Genomic DNA, 14,881 nt, shown 5'->3' on the forward strand with positions numbered 1-14,881 from the left:
ATGTGCTTCAGGCACGGCATGGCCATCTGCACCGAGCCAAGCCAATTAGTGGATGTATGGTCACCAGCTCACTTTTTTCGAAGTTCGACCTAGGCTTTCTGCGAATGGATTTTCATTTAACCAAGAGTTCTCGTCTCGAAATAGGACCGAAAAAGAACAAAAGGTTTTAAAAACTTTTGGGACAATGAATAGTTAGAGGATAAGGTTGATTTTTTATTTTTTGAAAAATTAAATCTTCTCAAATTAAAACTTCAACATCTAGAGTCCTATTTATCTCCATCGACACTAACTTTTTGCCGTATTATGCTCTTGGGACCTCTCCCAACAGGAGCTGTTTCATTAGGACAGCGTGGCTCTAACCCATGTGACGCCGTGCCGTGGAACTATTGATGCGGTCCTGTTGGACTTGGTTTCCAAGCCTCCGAGCTTAACCATATCATGAGCAAGAGATAAATAACCATGGAATCCAATTGAATACCTGCGGTAGTGCAATAGCTAAGAGAGACGAGGCCTAATCCTACGTCACTTAACATTCTATTTGCCATGCATGCATGCATTCTTGTGTTGTGTTAGGGCTTGTTGTTGATGAGCAACAGAATCTTCAGCCCTACTCTCCTCATCTAGAGCCATCGCAATCCTATCCGACCGCGGCCACCTGCGGTCTTTTTCGGTACCCGATGCTAACTTTTGTGCACATGAGCGAGCTCAGGCAAGGTGCAGCCCTTGGAGTCAGTGATAAAGAGATCAGAAAGGCGACCGATCCCTTCGGAGGAAGAAGACAGTGAACAGTGGCTGTGAGGGAACTTTAACCGGGCCTTTCATCATGACCATCGATGTCTCATTACTTGCCACATCTCAAAGTCATAAACAGCGTTCGCCCAAAAACAAAGTAAAACGTAGTTTTGCACGGCGGTTCTTCGTGTGGACGCACGGCACCAGAGAGAGAGAGAGAGAGAGAGATCAAAAGCGACACCGGGCCTGGAAACTCGACAGCCTGATGTTTTCCTCCCTCTCTTCCCTCTTGAGATCGAGAAACTTCCAAAACAGTACATGTAATTGGGCTTGGACCTGAAGCATGATGCATTTGAGAAGACTGCTTCCATCCGAATCATATTAATTTTTATGTATATTGACGTAGCCCAACATGATATGTTTGCTAACTGAGGCTAAAATGAGCCCGCATTACGCAGTCCAGTCTTGGTCCAACTTAAAATATCTCAGCCTCCTTGTATGTCACCCTTTGATTAGTTTGGTTCGTAAGTTGATATTAGGACTATTATTGTTATTGTTATAGGTTAAGGGCTCGAATGAGATTGATTGAAGTGCCCATCCTCATAAATAAGGTTTGTGGTAGCATTCTGCATTGACATACTGGTTCTAGTTTATTCCACTTGTTATCTAGATTTGTTACTAGTTTTGCATCCCTATATAGATATAAACAGTACATATTGACCAAGATTTGCTTAGATTTTTATGCATAATATATATTTGGAGATTTTATATAGCTAGCCACTTATCATTCACATAAAAAATCATATTTAGATAGTAAATTACTAGAATTATCGAATTATAAGAATTAGTTATTAGGAGAAAAGAAATTATTTCTGAAAGAGCCATTGACAACCATCAAGGATAGAGTTATGAGGACATGGAGGCATCAAAGAAGGATAGTTAATGCTGAAAAATTGCATATTTTCAAGGTAAAAAAGGAGGAAAAAGGTATTATTTGCATGTGATCTCACTCTCCTTGGCAACACCAACAATATATATATATATATAAATCATGAAATTTGGTTATTATAGTCGTGTATCTTAGGATCAAGCCTCTAGTATGAAAGACGTACCCAATCTTAAGCATTTCTTTTTTAATTCCCAATTATCTTGTATTGTTCCATTTTATGTAGTAGATCAATCCTATCATGCATTCCCTCACTATAATTTTTATGACGATGATTGCCATTCTGATTTGAATGATTAGTGGCATACGGGATATATCAATGTAAAGTATTGGATAATCTTCAAAAGCTTGTTAAGGAATTTCATCAACACGTCACTAGAGCTATACAACCAAGACCTATGTTGCACAACAAATTATTTGTCCTTGCTGATTGGACATGAAAAAATCTAAAACTCTCATCAACCTCTCCATCGATCATTGTCAACCAAGAGAGAGAAAAAAAGTGAAAATACCGTGAAAGGTTAAGTAAAATGCAACATCAAAGAATATATAGTAACAAGAATAGCAAATTGGCTTGAGCCCAAGTGTACTTGCATCCGCTCCGAGGCCTTTTAATAGGGGAAGGTTTAGCGTTCGGTCTTGGGAGGTGTTTTTCTAGTATTTTTGGCACTAGTTATTTCTTAATTCTGCAGTAAGAGAAACAATTTCTCAATAATAAGATGCAGAAAGATGCAACATAGCTTGTAATAGCCTAAGCATGTGCATGCTCTAACGTTTGTGGTAGATTGATTTTGGCCATATATATACAATGCTTCTTCTTTTTTTTTATTTTTTAGTACACCGGCTATGCACCCTACCCTAATGTAGGAGTAGCCAACCGAATCAGAGGCTACAACCTGGCTCATGTGCGAAGGAGGGGCCCCCGGTAAAGCCAAAGTACCTCTTCGGAGTGCTGCGCAGCATAGGATACAATCCAATATGCGGCCATGTTTGCCTTCCGGTACACGTGCACTACCTGAAAGGTGCTACAATCTTTCACCATCAATCTGATGTCGCGAAGCAGGGGACTCGCCTCTATCCCTCCTTCCTACTCCCATAACAATGCTTCTTTATATGCTCGAAGTTTTTTTTTTTTGCTTAGGCAAAAGGGAAGAGGGGGGTGGAGAGAACCTCACTCGCATAGCAACCCCCACTGGGCCCCCTTCCTGCTGGAGAATGTTCGATGCGAGTAGAATTTTTTTTATTCATATCTTTTCCATCTGCGGCAGAGCCCCACCAGCGTGGCAGCCCTATCTCCATGTGAGTACGTCACACGGGCACCACCTAAATAAACGGTAGACCAGATAGTGATTCCATCGGACAAAACTGACAGGAGGCATCTGGTCTCCATATTTAATCGATACCTGCGTGTTTCAAACTTGGGCACTCTGATGGAATCAAAGCTTCATTTTCACCGTGCTACCATCTATGCGTGAAGTTAAACAACAAAAAAGTTTGAAAAGTGTGAGAGCATTTTTGCTTTGTTTTTTTTTTCTTTGGGCACATTGAAAAAGCGCAAGGACTTTAAACCTTTGTCTTTTGTGCAATGGTAGGGCACTTTCCCTTTACTGTTATGTCTCGTGCATGTTGCATGTGTTGGTGCTTTCACGAGAAAAGGCCGACAGCATGCTGATTGCTGTATATTATATTAGAGGCTTATGGGCCCTTGCAGCGATTGCTATTTAATCTTGAATTGTATGCTTTTACCAAAAACGGAAAAAATATATCTAGAGCTGCAATTACGACGTGAATCAGTGCAAACGTCATAGGCGACGTCTTACCGAAGTTAAAAAAGAAAAAGGTGAAATAAAACGCATGCAAGGCCAGATAACTATCCTATGCATTGCTTTTGTAGGTTAATTTGATTACGGTTAGACGCGACTACGTCAGCATATGCTACCTCAATGAATCATGCCTATATGCTTTTGTATAGGCTCCTCTTACTGACTCATGCTCTTGAACTACAAATCTACTATTACCACTACTACTCTCTCTCCCCCTAGCCTCCTTAAGTACACCATGGACATGCACATATCCTGAGCTAGGTTGATATCAAGATAGTGCTACATGTGACCAAGGTTTCAACAACATATAGATCATTGTAATTAACGGCTATAACGATCATTATTTATCCCTATATATTACAATTCTTTTAGTATACTATAATCATTGTTATAATACGAAATAATGGGCAATAATGGAAAAACAACAACATTATTTTTCAGATCTTACAATCTTTTGAAGAGAGAATTGATATAAAAAAAAAAACTTTGAAAAATGATATTTTATTCAGAGAATGATACAAATAATTAATAAAAATAATGACTGTTATTTACAATGTAAGAACGCTAAATACTATGTTATCACAGCTGTTATCTTTTTTATATTCTTCTTATTACATATAAAACATAATGGAGGGCCTCTCGCTCCCCTATATCTCTAGCTGTAATAGAAATATTCCAAACGAATGCGACTGCGAGTTGAAGTGTATGTCCTTTGGCTTCGAGGATACACTTTTTATTTGCTTTCAGCGGAAAACGTACGTGATGCACAGCCACCTATTTAGTATTTTCCTTAAGCGGGCTATATTAATTTGGATCTGATGCTTTCTAAGGTAGGGATGAAGAAAGAGTGGTGCCCCCAAATAGTTTCAGCGTCGTTGGCATTTGATTCGACACGGACAGATCCTTGTGACAGCGAAGCCCCAACCCAAATAGGTTTCAAGTGGTCCTCGCTAACAGGATGGTCGTTGTGCCCACCGTGCGGCAGAATATATTGGACCAAATTCTTAGATTTCGTTCTTCAAATTTTTTTGAAGTTGTTTGCTTCCATTTTCATCTCTGTTTTGCTCGGATATAACTTTGAGCGATCGGTTACGATGCTATAACTTTGGACTGTTATTTACTCATACATGCGATGTAATTAGTACTTAGGGGATGTACCATGTGAGATTCGGATCCAGAATCTTAATTTGATTGCCAAAGAAAAGAGCGCGGCAATTGGAGCAAACCCCACTTCGCTCAATTAATAATTTTAATATAAAATGATAGCTATAGAACAATCATTTTTTTGTCATTATAACTGAAAACAACTGTTCATCATCAAATAGAAAAATATCAGCCATTTGATGCTAAGTGATAAGGATCAAATTCAAAATCCTTCAGATTTAGATTCCTTTAAGACATCCTTGGTTTAGGCATAATCTCCTCCTAGTCACCCATGATTGTAGGAGTTACCCAATGATAAAAATCAAATTCAAAATCCTCTAAATTTGAATTCAGTTTAGGCATCTTCGATCACGGCACAATCTCCTCCCTATCAACGATTGCAGGAGTTACCCAATGTCACATGGTTATAGGCATTCTGGTATATATTCTTTGTAAACAATAGTTTTCAATTTTCAAATGTAATTAACAGTTGTATATTCAGACTTATATAAAGCTAAGTCTCTCTACTAAATTGGAGCGAGAGTTTGCAATATCTGCTTCATCTTTTCACTAAGAATTGAATCTAACGCTTCTAAAACTTGAGGTAGTTAGATTAATACTTTTAAAACTCCAAAGCACCTCAGAAAGCTCCGACATTAATTCGCAAAATTGATGTACGAGCCAGTAACCATCAAAAAGCTTTGGGTGCATGTCAATTCGGTGGACGGCATTGCTGGGAGAATCCTCCTAATATCTTCATTTCTAGCCAATAAAATTCTGCCAAAAGCCAGTGACAACTGATGTTGCAGATGCTTCACTCTTCCACGACACTGATGTATGATGCAGTGTGGTATGAGGTTGTTTGAACTTTGAAGAGAAAACTGTGGCTGGCTATCGAAACATGGATGGAAGTCTCCATCTTTGCTGACTAGCTTTCCTTAAGCATATGGAAAAGTAAACGAACCCAGGAGTGCACATTCTTTATCTCACCACCACAGCCACTAACCAAACCTACCAATCCAACTTATTCCTATCTCCAGTGCATTCACCTAAACTTAATTCAACCTCTCGCTATAATTCATACCTTCCAGTACTGGAAGACGTACATTTATCTTCCTCCCAACCAAAGAAAGGAACCGAAGAGAGAAAAAGAGGCATGATCATTAAACCATGTAGCATAAAAGGAAAAAAGGAGGAGAAAAGGAAGCAAAAAAGAAAGAGAGAGAGAGAGAGAGAAACTCTCAGCAATCATGTTGTGGTAGCTAGAGTGGGAAAGCACGCAGAGAAGCCTTCTTTATCTTGAGACACAAGTTGCACGAGCAAATCCACAAATGCCATCACTATAATCTTGTGGTTCTTCTTTTCATTAAGCCTGAGGTAGCAATGCAACAGTTCCTGGAGGCGAGGCCACTCCCTCAGCTGGTGCGCCTCCACCATCTCCTCCATCGACGCTCTGAAGTCGTGATACGGGTCATCCGACGCCATGGATAGCGCCACACTCTCTTCATGGAATGAGGCCTTCTCGACCCCCGCCGTCGCCCCCGTCTCCGGCCATGGATCGCCCAAAGGCGACATCTTTAGGACGTCGGTCTCGGCTTTGGCTTCCTCCATTATGGATTTGGTAGTGCAGGGAGAGAAGAAGAACCTGGCGGAGCTTATCGGACCTTTCGGGAGGTCGTTGGGATTTTCCTCAGGCTCAGCTGATAGAGAAAAGGAGGACATGGTGGAGGTGGTGAAGGCACTGGAGAGGGAATTAATCCTCCTCGAGGTGGGGTTGTGGTGGGAGAAGCCTGGAGAGTCCAGATGAGGAAAAAGAACAAGAAGAGGTGGAAGTGGTGTAGTAGCAGACGTTAACTGAAGCTGTAGTGGTCCACTTCTCTGAACGAGTGGGTCTTGGCCTCTTGGATGCAGAAGAGACCTGCTGGTTTGAGGCTGGGGATGGCTTCTTGGAAAGATTCACATGAAGATTTCACCTTCAGTTTTCCCATCTAATCTCTTCTAACCTCTGCTGATGCAGAGAAAAGGTTTCAAAAACTAGAGACTGTTTGAGAGAGAAATGAAATGGACACATTTATATATAGGTGTTGTTTTCTAATTTGGCGACCAGTTATTAAACACAGGACCACAATGGGCTAAATACAAGGTGCAAAGACTAGGGCACATGATACGCGACGGGAACATCGATCATGCCATTAAAATTGTTTTGCTGCTGCACTGCAACCATAAATTTCAATCCGATAAGGAAGGCTGCGTCATATTGAGGATGATGAAGTTTCCATTGCTTGGTGCAGGGGCGGCAATGGGGGTTGGGTTGGGTTGGGTTGGTTGCGATAGAAAGGTAGCCTTGCAATCTTGACCCAACTTTGTGTTGGGAGTTTCTGAACCCCAAGGATGAACACGGCTCGAGTCTTTAACACCCCAATGAACCAAAATGGCTCATAGCAATCCACTATAGAATTTTAGATGGTCCGCACCTGACCCACTAATAGTTCTCGAAAAGAACTAGACAACTAGTAGTAGTGGGCATTAGCAAATCATTCAAGATCAACCTAGCCTAGAGCCAATGCAACAAAATAGGAAGTCTAACCCTAATTACGAGACTTGTATCTGATTCATTTAAAGTCAAGATCAGAAAGTCTGCCTTATATTTAACCTAACTAGAATGCACCTGATGTGAACCCGATCAAAAAGGGATCTTAATAACCTGCAATCTAAAATATCTCTTCAAATAAATATTTCATCAATTTTTTCGCATTCAAGTCGCGAAGAACGATGAATTGTTATGTCTATACTCTTGACTAGGTTTAGTAATCCTTTTTGAGATAGGTATTTAATGGATATATATTGGAAGCATGCACGCATCTTTTAGCATATTGGGTTGGGTATTTTGAAATATTTGTGTAACCGACATTCCGCATGGTGTCTTCTATGCCATAGCTAATCTATTTTGGTAATGAGCATTATGTTTCGGCTATCAATCAGCAGATTAACTTATACCTGGTGATTTTAAAAATTTATTAGAAGTTTCAGATATTAAGATCGATAACTATTAATTTTCATGTAAAAATTTATTCTAGAAACTTTCATCATTTTCGCCACATAAGCAGAAAGCAACAACGAATGCTAACCAATGCTACCAACAAATTTACCAAAAAAAAACAAAAGCCAACCATTTCTAGGTGAGTTACGTTTGCATTGGTTTCCTAAATGGAGATCAAATTTTCGACTCCTTATGAGGCGCTTCTAAAAATTTCCATACACTTTTGCGATATATGTTGTACAATGGGCATGATTTGCAATTCAATCCACCATTGGGCACAACCAATTTGGTGCAGTTGAGTGCAATTTTTGAGTTACTTGGGTTCACGTAGGTGCTATGCCATATATTTTCTCTTGAAGGGTTTTGTTGTCTCCTCATAAAACAAATAAAGGAAAGAAAACAGTTATCAAAGAAATATTGAAAGTTCAAAACTTAGTGAAATGGTTTTAATTGACATTCTTGAGATCCAGTGAATCAGTATTCCCGGGCCATGATCTTATATATGCCTAGTCGTTAATTAGGGGGGAAAAAATTAATCAAAAAAGCTAAGAAACTGATGTCTTGTTCGACCTATAAACCTGTAATAAATCCTAGTGCATTTTATTCAGTGGATATTCTCTAGGAAGTAACATCTAGTTAATTAATGAAGATATACTGGAGTCAAATTAAGATTTTATTTGAGGTTCAATAGGTCTGCTTTGAATTTGAGGTTTACTACATAAAATATCTTTTCTTTGAAATAGTTTTAATACACTACCTATCATCTTTATGATTTATGGAAAAAAAACACATCAACATCTATGCTCTACAACTCAACTAGAGTTTCGCATGTCCAATGCACAGAGTGTGAAGATAGTATCTCAAACAGAGCCTAGGAAGCTTGATTTTAATAGGGCAACTGATACAAGAAAATATACATTTTATCCTAAATATTTTGATATTTGCTTTGCTTATCAACTATATCTGCATGCACAATTTTCTGAGGCATCTGTAATTTAATCAGGAATTTTTCATAAAACCTTGTGAAAAATTGAGATTCTTAAAATCTCTTTATCTCCAATTGCTAATAGGGTCAAAGGTAAAGCTCAGGACGGAAATCAAGGTCGAACAAGGTGACTCAGTGAAAATGTTCATGTCAGTATCCATATTAATTGCAACCCAGTTCATCAATGACCAAAAACCAAGTTCTATCAGCTCCCACACTCGCAGACCATTCTGCATTGAAAATAAAGTTTTTGGAGTAATATAAATATACTAGAGATAACATTGACTATGTAAACATGTAGTTGAATTAGATTGCATGAAGTTGTTCCTACTGTGGTTCATGCTCAATTCACTCAGCTATCCTCACTTTTGGCATCTGCTACTCTTAATCAGGAGAAGGATCATGTTCTGTGGCAGGCCAACAGCAGGGGGACCTTTTCCTCGTCATCTCTATATCAATTTGTCAACTCGAGAGGGGTGAAATGCAGCTTTGCTTCCTCACTTTGGTGCCTGCCTATTCCTCTTAAAATCAAGTGTTTTTTATGGCTCCATTGGAAAAAGAAACTGAACACGTGATCTAATTGGCAGAAGGCTCGAAAAGAATTTTAGTGGGTGCGTAATTTACAACCAAAAATAAACTATTTATTCCTTTTATGTCATTTATTCTCTTCGATTTGGAAGACCATATGCCTAGCTCTAGGAGTACTTCATTTACAAGCTTCTCTTTTTTTTTGTCTGGAATGGCTCAATAAGAATTTTTCTGAAAAGGTGCGACCTCTAATTCTTATTATATATGTTGCTTTTGCATGGGTATGCTGGAGGGAGAGAAACATCAGGCTTTCCTCAACAAGAGCCGCTCGATCGCCTCAGTGGCTTCAGATGAATTGCTTCTGTTTAATAATTGGTTTACCCTGTTGTGACCACAACCTCCTTTCTAATTTTGGAAAAAATTGGTTAGGAATTAGAAAGATAACTTCTAGTCTCTTTGCTGCATGATATCTTATCAATCTTGTTCCTTACTTTATATTCTTTCTTCTATGAGTTGTCACTAAAGAGTACAGTACTATTGTGGATAGCCACCATGTCATCTATATCAGAAATAGATGGTGCTGCTTCATTATTGTAGCGTGCTGTGCAACGAAATAGGTGACATGGTGGCTATTCATGATTGTACCATATCCTACGGTGCAAAAGTCACACTGCAGAGGATTCGACCTCGAATCCATTTTGAATCATGGCACAACAATATCCCTGATTTTGAATATAAGATGGTAGTCGTCCTCAGTTAGGCACCTATCATGGCCTTGGCGTCCCACTTGCGCTAATAATCACAGGCTGAGGACAAGAAACCCAGCAACTCCCTGCGGTGAAAAAGTCCGAAAACCAGGAACCAAGGAGAACCCCCGTCCATCCACTTCAATCCAAGATAACAAAAGGCTGATAACCCTATCGATCATATTCCTTCCTCCCTCCCTCCCTCTTTCTTTTCCCCCACGGTCTCGGAACCCCTGAAAATATGGCTGACAGACCCTGGCCAGACGCAGGGAAAACTGGACGGCCGCAGCTTTTAATTTTGTTCTTTCTTTCTTGCCTGGTAACCAAGCAGTGGCTTCAGAATCTGCATGCTGCTGCTCCTCCAGGTTTTGGCTTCTCGCCATCTTTCTTCCCAGATTTCACAAATGCTGCGGATGGAGAGTGATCATTATAATATGCTTTGGTTTTCGTGGAAGGAGGCCGACCTGATATAGCAGCATGAATATTGTATTAGTCAAATCTTTTCAGTTAGGCTCCAGGACTGACTGGTATTGAGCAATGATGGGAGTCATGCAGGTATCCATGTGAACTCCTGAAGACCATCTGGTTCGTAGAACCTGTAATGATGGTAATTCCCTTGGGCATTCGGCGCTGTTTGTGAAATTTTTATACATATTCCATCGCCTCTCTTTATGTATGTGCCATCTAACTCACTTCTGCCGTTCGCACGGCATTGCTTTTCCCTTTATATAATGCCCAGGCTCGTCCCACTAGATTAAATAGATAATTCCCACACTTCAGGAATAACAAGCTTGAGATTTTTTATACTCTCTCCCCCTCGCACATACACACCCACATGCACGCACGTATACACCTGTCCATATATATACATATATATATCATCGAGAGAGTGCAAATATGCGCCTAGATTTATATTTAACCCATGCAAAAATAGAGAGGCTTCACGAGTCTCGCGTATATATGTTGGACTCGCAGCAGTTGTATTGGCACTGAGAAATTCCACCATCACACTATTAGACTCTCAGGGCAGGTTGGATGGTACCTTTTTTTAAATAAAAAAAGCTTTTTGAAATATTTCTAATCTAAAAAAAAACATTTACAATAAAAAATTATAAAAATATTTTTGGAATAGATTAAAAAATTTAGCTTTTGGCTTGTATATCCATCTCATAGCTACTGGCTAGTGGCTAAGCTGCATGATTCGGCGGGCTGTCAAAAGACTCAAGAGTGAAATCCCAGGAGTTCTCAATGAAAGAATTAATGTATTCTTGTTTTCCCATTAGGATTGCCTCGTGTTATATAGACTCGTAGCCCAAAGTCTAAAAGCTTAAGTTATCGGAAAAAGAACCGGGCGAAGCTAATAAACTTATATAATATTTTTTTTATTAACCAATGTGGAACGTACTATGATAATCTTTCCATCTAATCTCGTGGATCCTACTTGAGAGAGGGGGGCGTACCCACAACTCAGGTTCTACTTGACTCTACTGAATCCTCAATCCTGTTATCCTTCACTTATGAGTCTACATGACTAATAAAAGTTATGGTGTATAATAAATCTGTCTCTGAGATCATTTGTGCTGTATTTGTGGTCCAAAAATTTAAACTGTTGGGACTAAGGTCCGTATAGACTAATAAATTCATATAGCACATTTTTTTATGAATCAATAGAGACTTTCAGCCTGCGGCCCTATCAACCTAACTTACATTTACGTAGGCTGGGCCAAGCATCCTAGCTTGATTTCAAATATGGGCCTAGATGTAGTAGGGCCAGCTAGGCCGGACATTTGTCGAGCATGATTGCCGGCCTATCGCACGGGCCTCACAGATTGAGAAAAAGACTACTCGTAAGTCGTAATCAATCAACAGGAGCCTTTTTAAAACTTTTTAAGATGAAAATGGGTCGTCCATTTGTAATTGTTAATATGCCCAGGTTGAGTTTAACGTGCCAGGACACAATGACTATGGGCTACGCTTGAAACACGGTTTGCGGCTTGAGAACGGGCTGGACCACTTGGTCCATGTCTCGTTCCATCCACGCGCTGTGATTGATCAAGGGCGAGGTAGAGCATATAACCATACTGTTCAAAGCAAATACAAATAAGGAAGCTGATTTGCAAATTGACCCACTCAGATTTGGATATAATCATATTTGCGCATGCCAGTCGAGTTAGCTTAAGTCAACTTTAGCGTTGATTCTTGAATACAAGAGACATGAGGATTTTTTATGCTTAGCCTAAGTCAACGTCTTTATGTAAGGATTTATGCGGACGTGTGTTTATTCATACATCGGTTATTTATTGAGGAGATCTTAGATACTTATACATGACTAAATATATGAAATTCGACTTGAGAACGGGTTGGACCACTTGGTTGATGTCTCGTTCTATCCACACACTATGATTGATCAAAGATGAGGCAGAGCATATAACCATCCTGTTCGAAGCAAATATAAATAAGGAAGCTGATCTGCAAATTGACAGGCCTGGATTTGGACTGAATCATATTTGAGCATGTCAGTCAAGTTAGCTTAAGTCAACTTTCAAGTTGATTTTCAATTACAAGAGACCGGAGGATTTTTTTATGTTTAGCCTAAATCAACATTTTTATGTGAGGATTCATGCAAGCGTGTATTTAGCCCTATATCGGTTATTCGTCGAGAAAATCTTAGATATTTATACAAGACTAAACATATAGCATTCAGCTTGAGAATGAGTTGGACCACTTGGTCGATGTCTCGTTCCATCTACGCACTATGATTGATCAAGGATGAGGCAGAGCATATAACCATCCTGCTCAAAGCAAATATAAATAAGGAAGCTGATTTGCAAATTGACATGCCCAAATTTGGATTGAATCATATTTGAGCATGTAAATCAAGTTAGCTTAAGTCAACTTTCATGTTGATTTTCAAGTACAAGAGACTTAGGGATTTTTGATATTTAGCTAAATCAACATCTTCTTTCAAGGATTCATGTGGGCATGTGTTTAGCCCCATATGCATTATTCGTTAAGGAGATGTTAGGTGCTTATATAGAACTAAAAAAATCTAAAAATGATTTTTTTTTTTTTTTTTTTTTTGGTAGAAACACAAGATGACTTTGGTTGGCCCATCTCTATAACCAAGTCTAGTTTGGCCCCATCCTTACTGTGACTAACCTCTACTTTTCTTGGAGATCTCCCTCTTTTCTTGAGATTTGTATACACACGTACATACCATACTATACCATACCAATCGGCATATAAACTCGACCAAAACCAATAAACGTTTCCAATCAAGAACCCAGACCCGACCCGTTAAAATTATTGGATCCATCGTCCCAAATCCATAGTTTTGGGTCGGATATGGGTGGGGGATCAGCGGGCGTTCGCTCCCCTTGACCCCCAGCATCAACAGAGCGGGTGCATTATTATGAAAAACTGAAGCGCTCTGTGTTGGTGCGGGTTCGCGAAGGAGAGACGATGAGCGGCGTCAGCCAGGCGAGGCCGGTGAGGCTGTTCAACGCGCCCGAGGATCGCCCGGCCCCCGCCTCATGAGCACCGCCCTCGACTCCGGCGTCCTCCGCTTCGCCGTTGATTGCGTCTCCTAGGTACCGATCAACGATCCGCTTGATGAAAAATCTCCACGGCATTCGCTTTCTTGATCGATTTTGGCACCCATCCTTTGCTTAGGTAGAGGGGAAAAAGCATTTCTTTTTCTTTGGCTGAAGGACCGGCATATCGTCGAGCAGATGTCGGACGAATACGCTTGTAAAGTTCCGTGCTTTAGCCTCCACCCATGGAAATAATTCTCCCCCTTCCCATTTCTCTTCCTCCTCCTGGATTGGAATATCCAATTATAGGAATTAATTGAGATACAGTTATGTAGCTGAGAGGTCCGTCGACTGGCTGAGAAAATGCTTAGGTCCGTCCGTAGAGATATTCAAGTTTCAAGAGATACGGTTATTTATTAGATTGGAATGAGCTATTCGGATCATCATACCGAACTGGTGTTTCTTTTTTAGGTGCCTTTTTTTATTGAATCTGATGCACCAGATGGATTATCAAAGTGGAACACAGATTTTTTTTTTGTTGGTTCCAGAGGATGACTCCACTTCCCAAGAACTACAAAAGCAGCATAAAGATTCATGTTCAGTGGCAACAACTCTGTCAAATGAAACATTAAACCATCAAGCAAACATTCGTAGTGTATGTTCATGTGCCTACACACTGCACCTCTATATAGACCTACATAAAATCAACATTTCAAGGCATCCCTCCCCCATTTTTAATCATGCTTCTGGTCATTAATAAATAATATACCTGGCAAATTAGAAGTGCATGGTGTTATGTCTTTTCCCACTTAAGTAGAAATAAGAAGCATTGCTACAGAATATAAATGTCAAGTGTTACGAGTGATCTCACAATTCCCTCTGGCCAACTGATCTTTTTTGTTTCATTTTGAAGTCCTGTCAAAGTTGTCTCGAGCACCACTTTATAGAAGATTAAGATCATAGAGCAATGTTGCATAGGCATATGTGAGAATCTGATCCCGACACCTTTCCCAAGTATCTGACTCGACGACAAGAGGGGGGGTAAAAAGAGAGAGAGAGAGAGAGAGAGAGAGAGAGAGAGAGAGAGAGAGAGAGAGAGAGATGGAGAAACGAAGGATAAATTATAATTTTAATTAAATTATATATATTTATACCATTTTTGTTTCAGATAGATGAAGCAAGAGAAGCGGCCACAAGGTATAAATATATATAAATATAGGAGAAGACTACATCAGCCAAGCTGTAGGAACGGATAGTTTTGCGACCTTCCAATAGCGTAGCCGATAGTCATGCTAGCTAGTATAGTTGGTGTTGGAAAGTTTAACAGGAGCAAGCTGAATATTTTGTTAAATCAAATTGGCAAATACTACAGTTAGACAGTGTCTATTTTAACTTGGAGAGGATG

General features: G+C 39.8%; 1 protein-coding gene across 1 annotated transcript; it reads right to left on the bottom strand.

The window, feature by feature from the left end:
* Positions 1-5,789: 5,789 nt before the first annotated feature.
* On the bottom strand, positions 5,790-6,632 carry LOC120105924 (transcription repressor OFP13-like). Its single transcript, XM_039118711.1, has 2 exons — positions 6,563-6,632; positions 5,790-6,434 (listed from the first exon to the last, which is right to left on the bottom strand). Exons 1-2 carry the CDS (start codon positions 6,630-6,632, stop codon positions 5,893-5,895), a joined length of 612 nt encoding a protein of 203 aa, XP_038974639.1. The 3' UTR covers positions 5,790-5,892.
* Positions 6,633-14,881: the final 8,249 nt, after the last annotated feature.

Source organism: Phoenix dactylifera, unplaced genomic scaffold (assembly GCF_009389715.1).
Source record: "Phoenix dactylifera cultivar Barhee BC4 unplaced genomic scaffold, palm_55x_up_171113_PBpolish2nd_filt_p 000397F, whole genome shotgun sequence".
In the NCBI taxonomy this organism is placed as follows: domain Eukaryota; kingdom Viridiplantae; phylum Streptophyta; class Magnoliopsida; order Arecales; family Arecaceae; genus Phoenix; species Phoenix dactylifera.

Bases quoted from the DNA above. Each gene is read 5' to 3' on its own strand.
- LOC120105924 (XM_039118711.1), bottom strand. From the start codon at position 6,632: ATGGGAAAACTGAAGGTGAAATCTTCATGTGAATCTTTCCAAGAAGCC. The intron at 6,435-6,562 runs GTCTCTTCTGCA...TGGACTCTCCAG, and splicing joins CCCCAGCCTCAAACCAGCAG to GCTTCTCCCACCACAACCCC.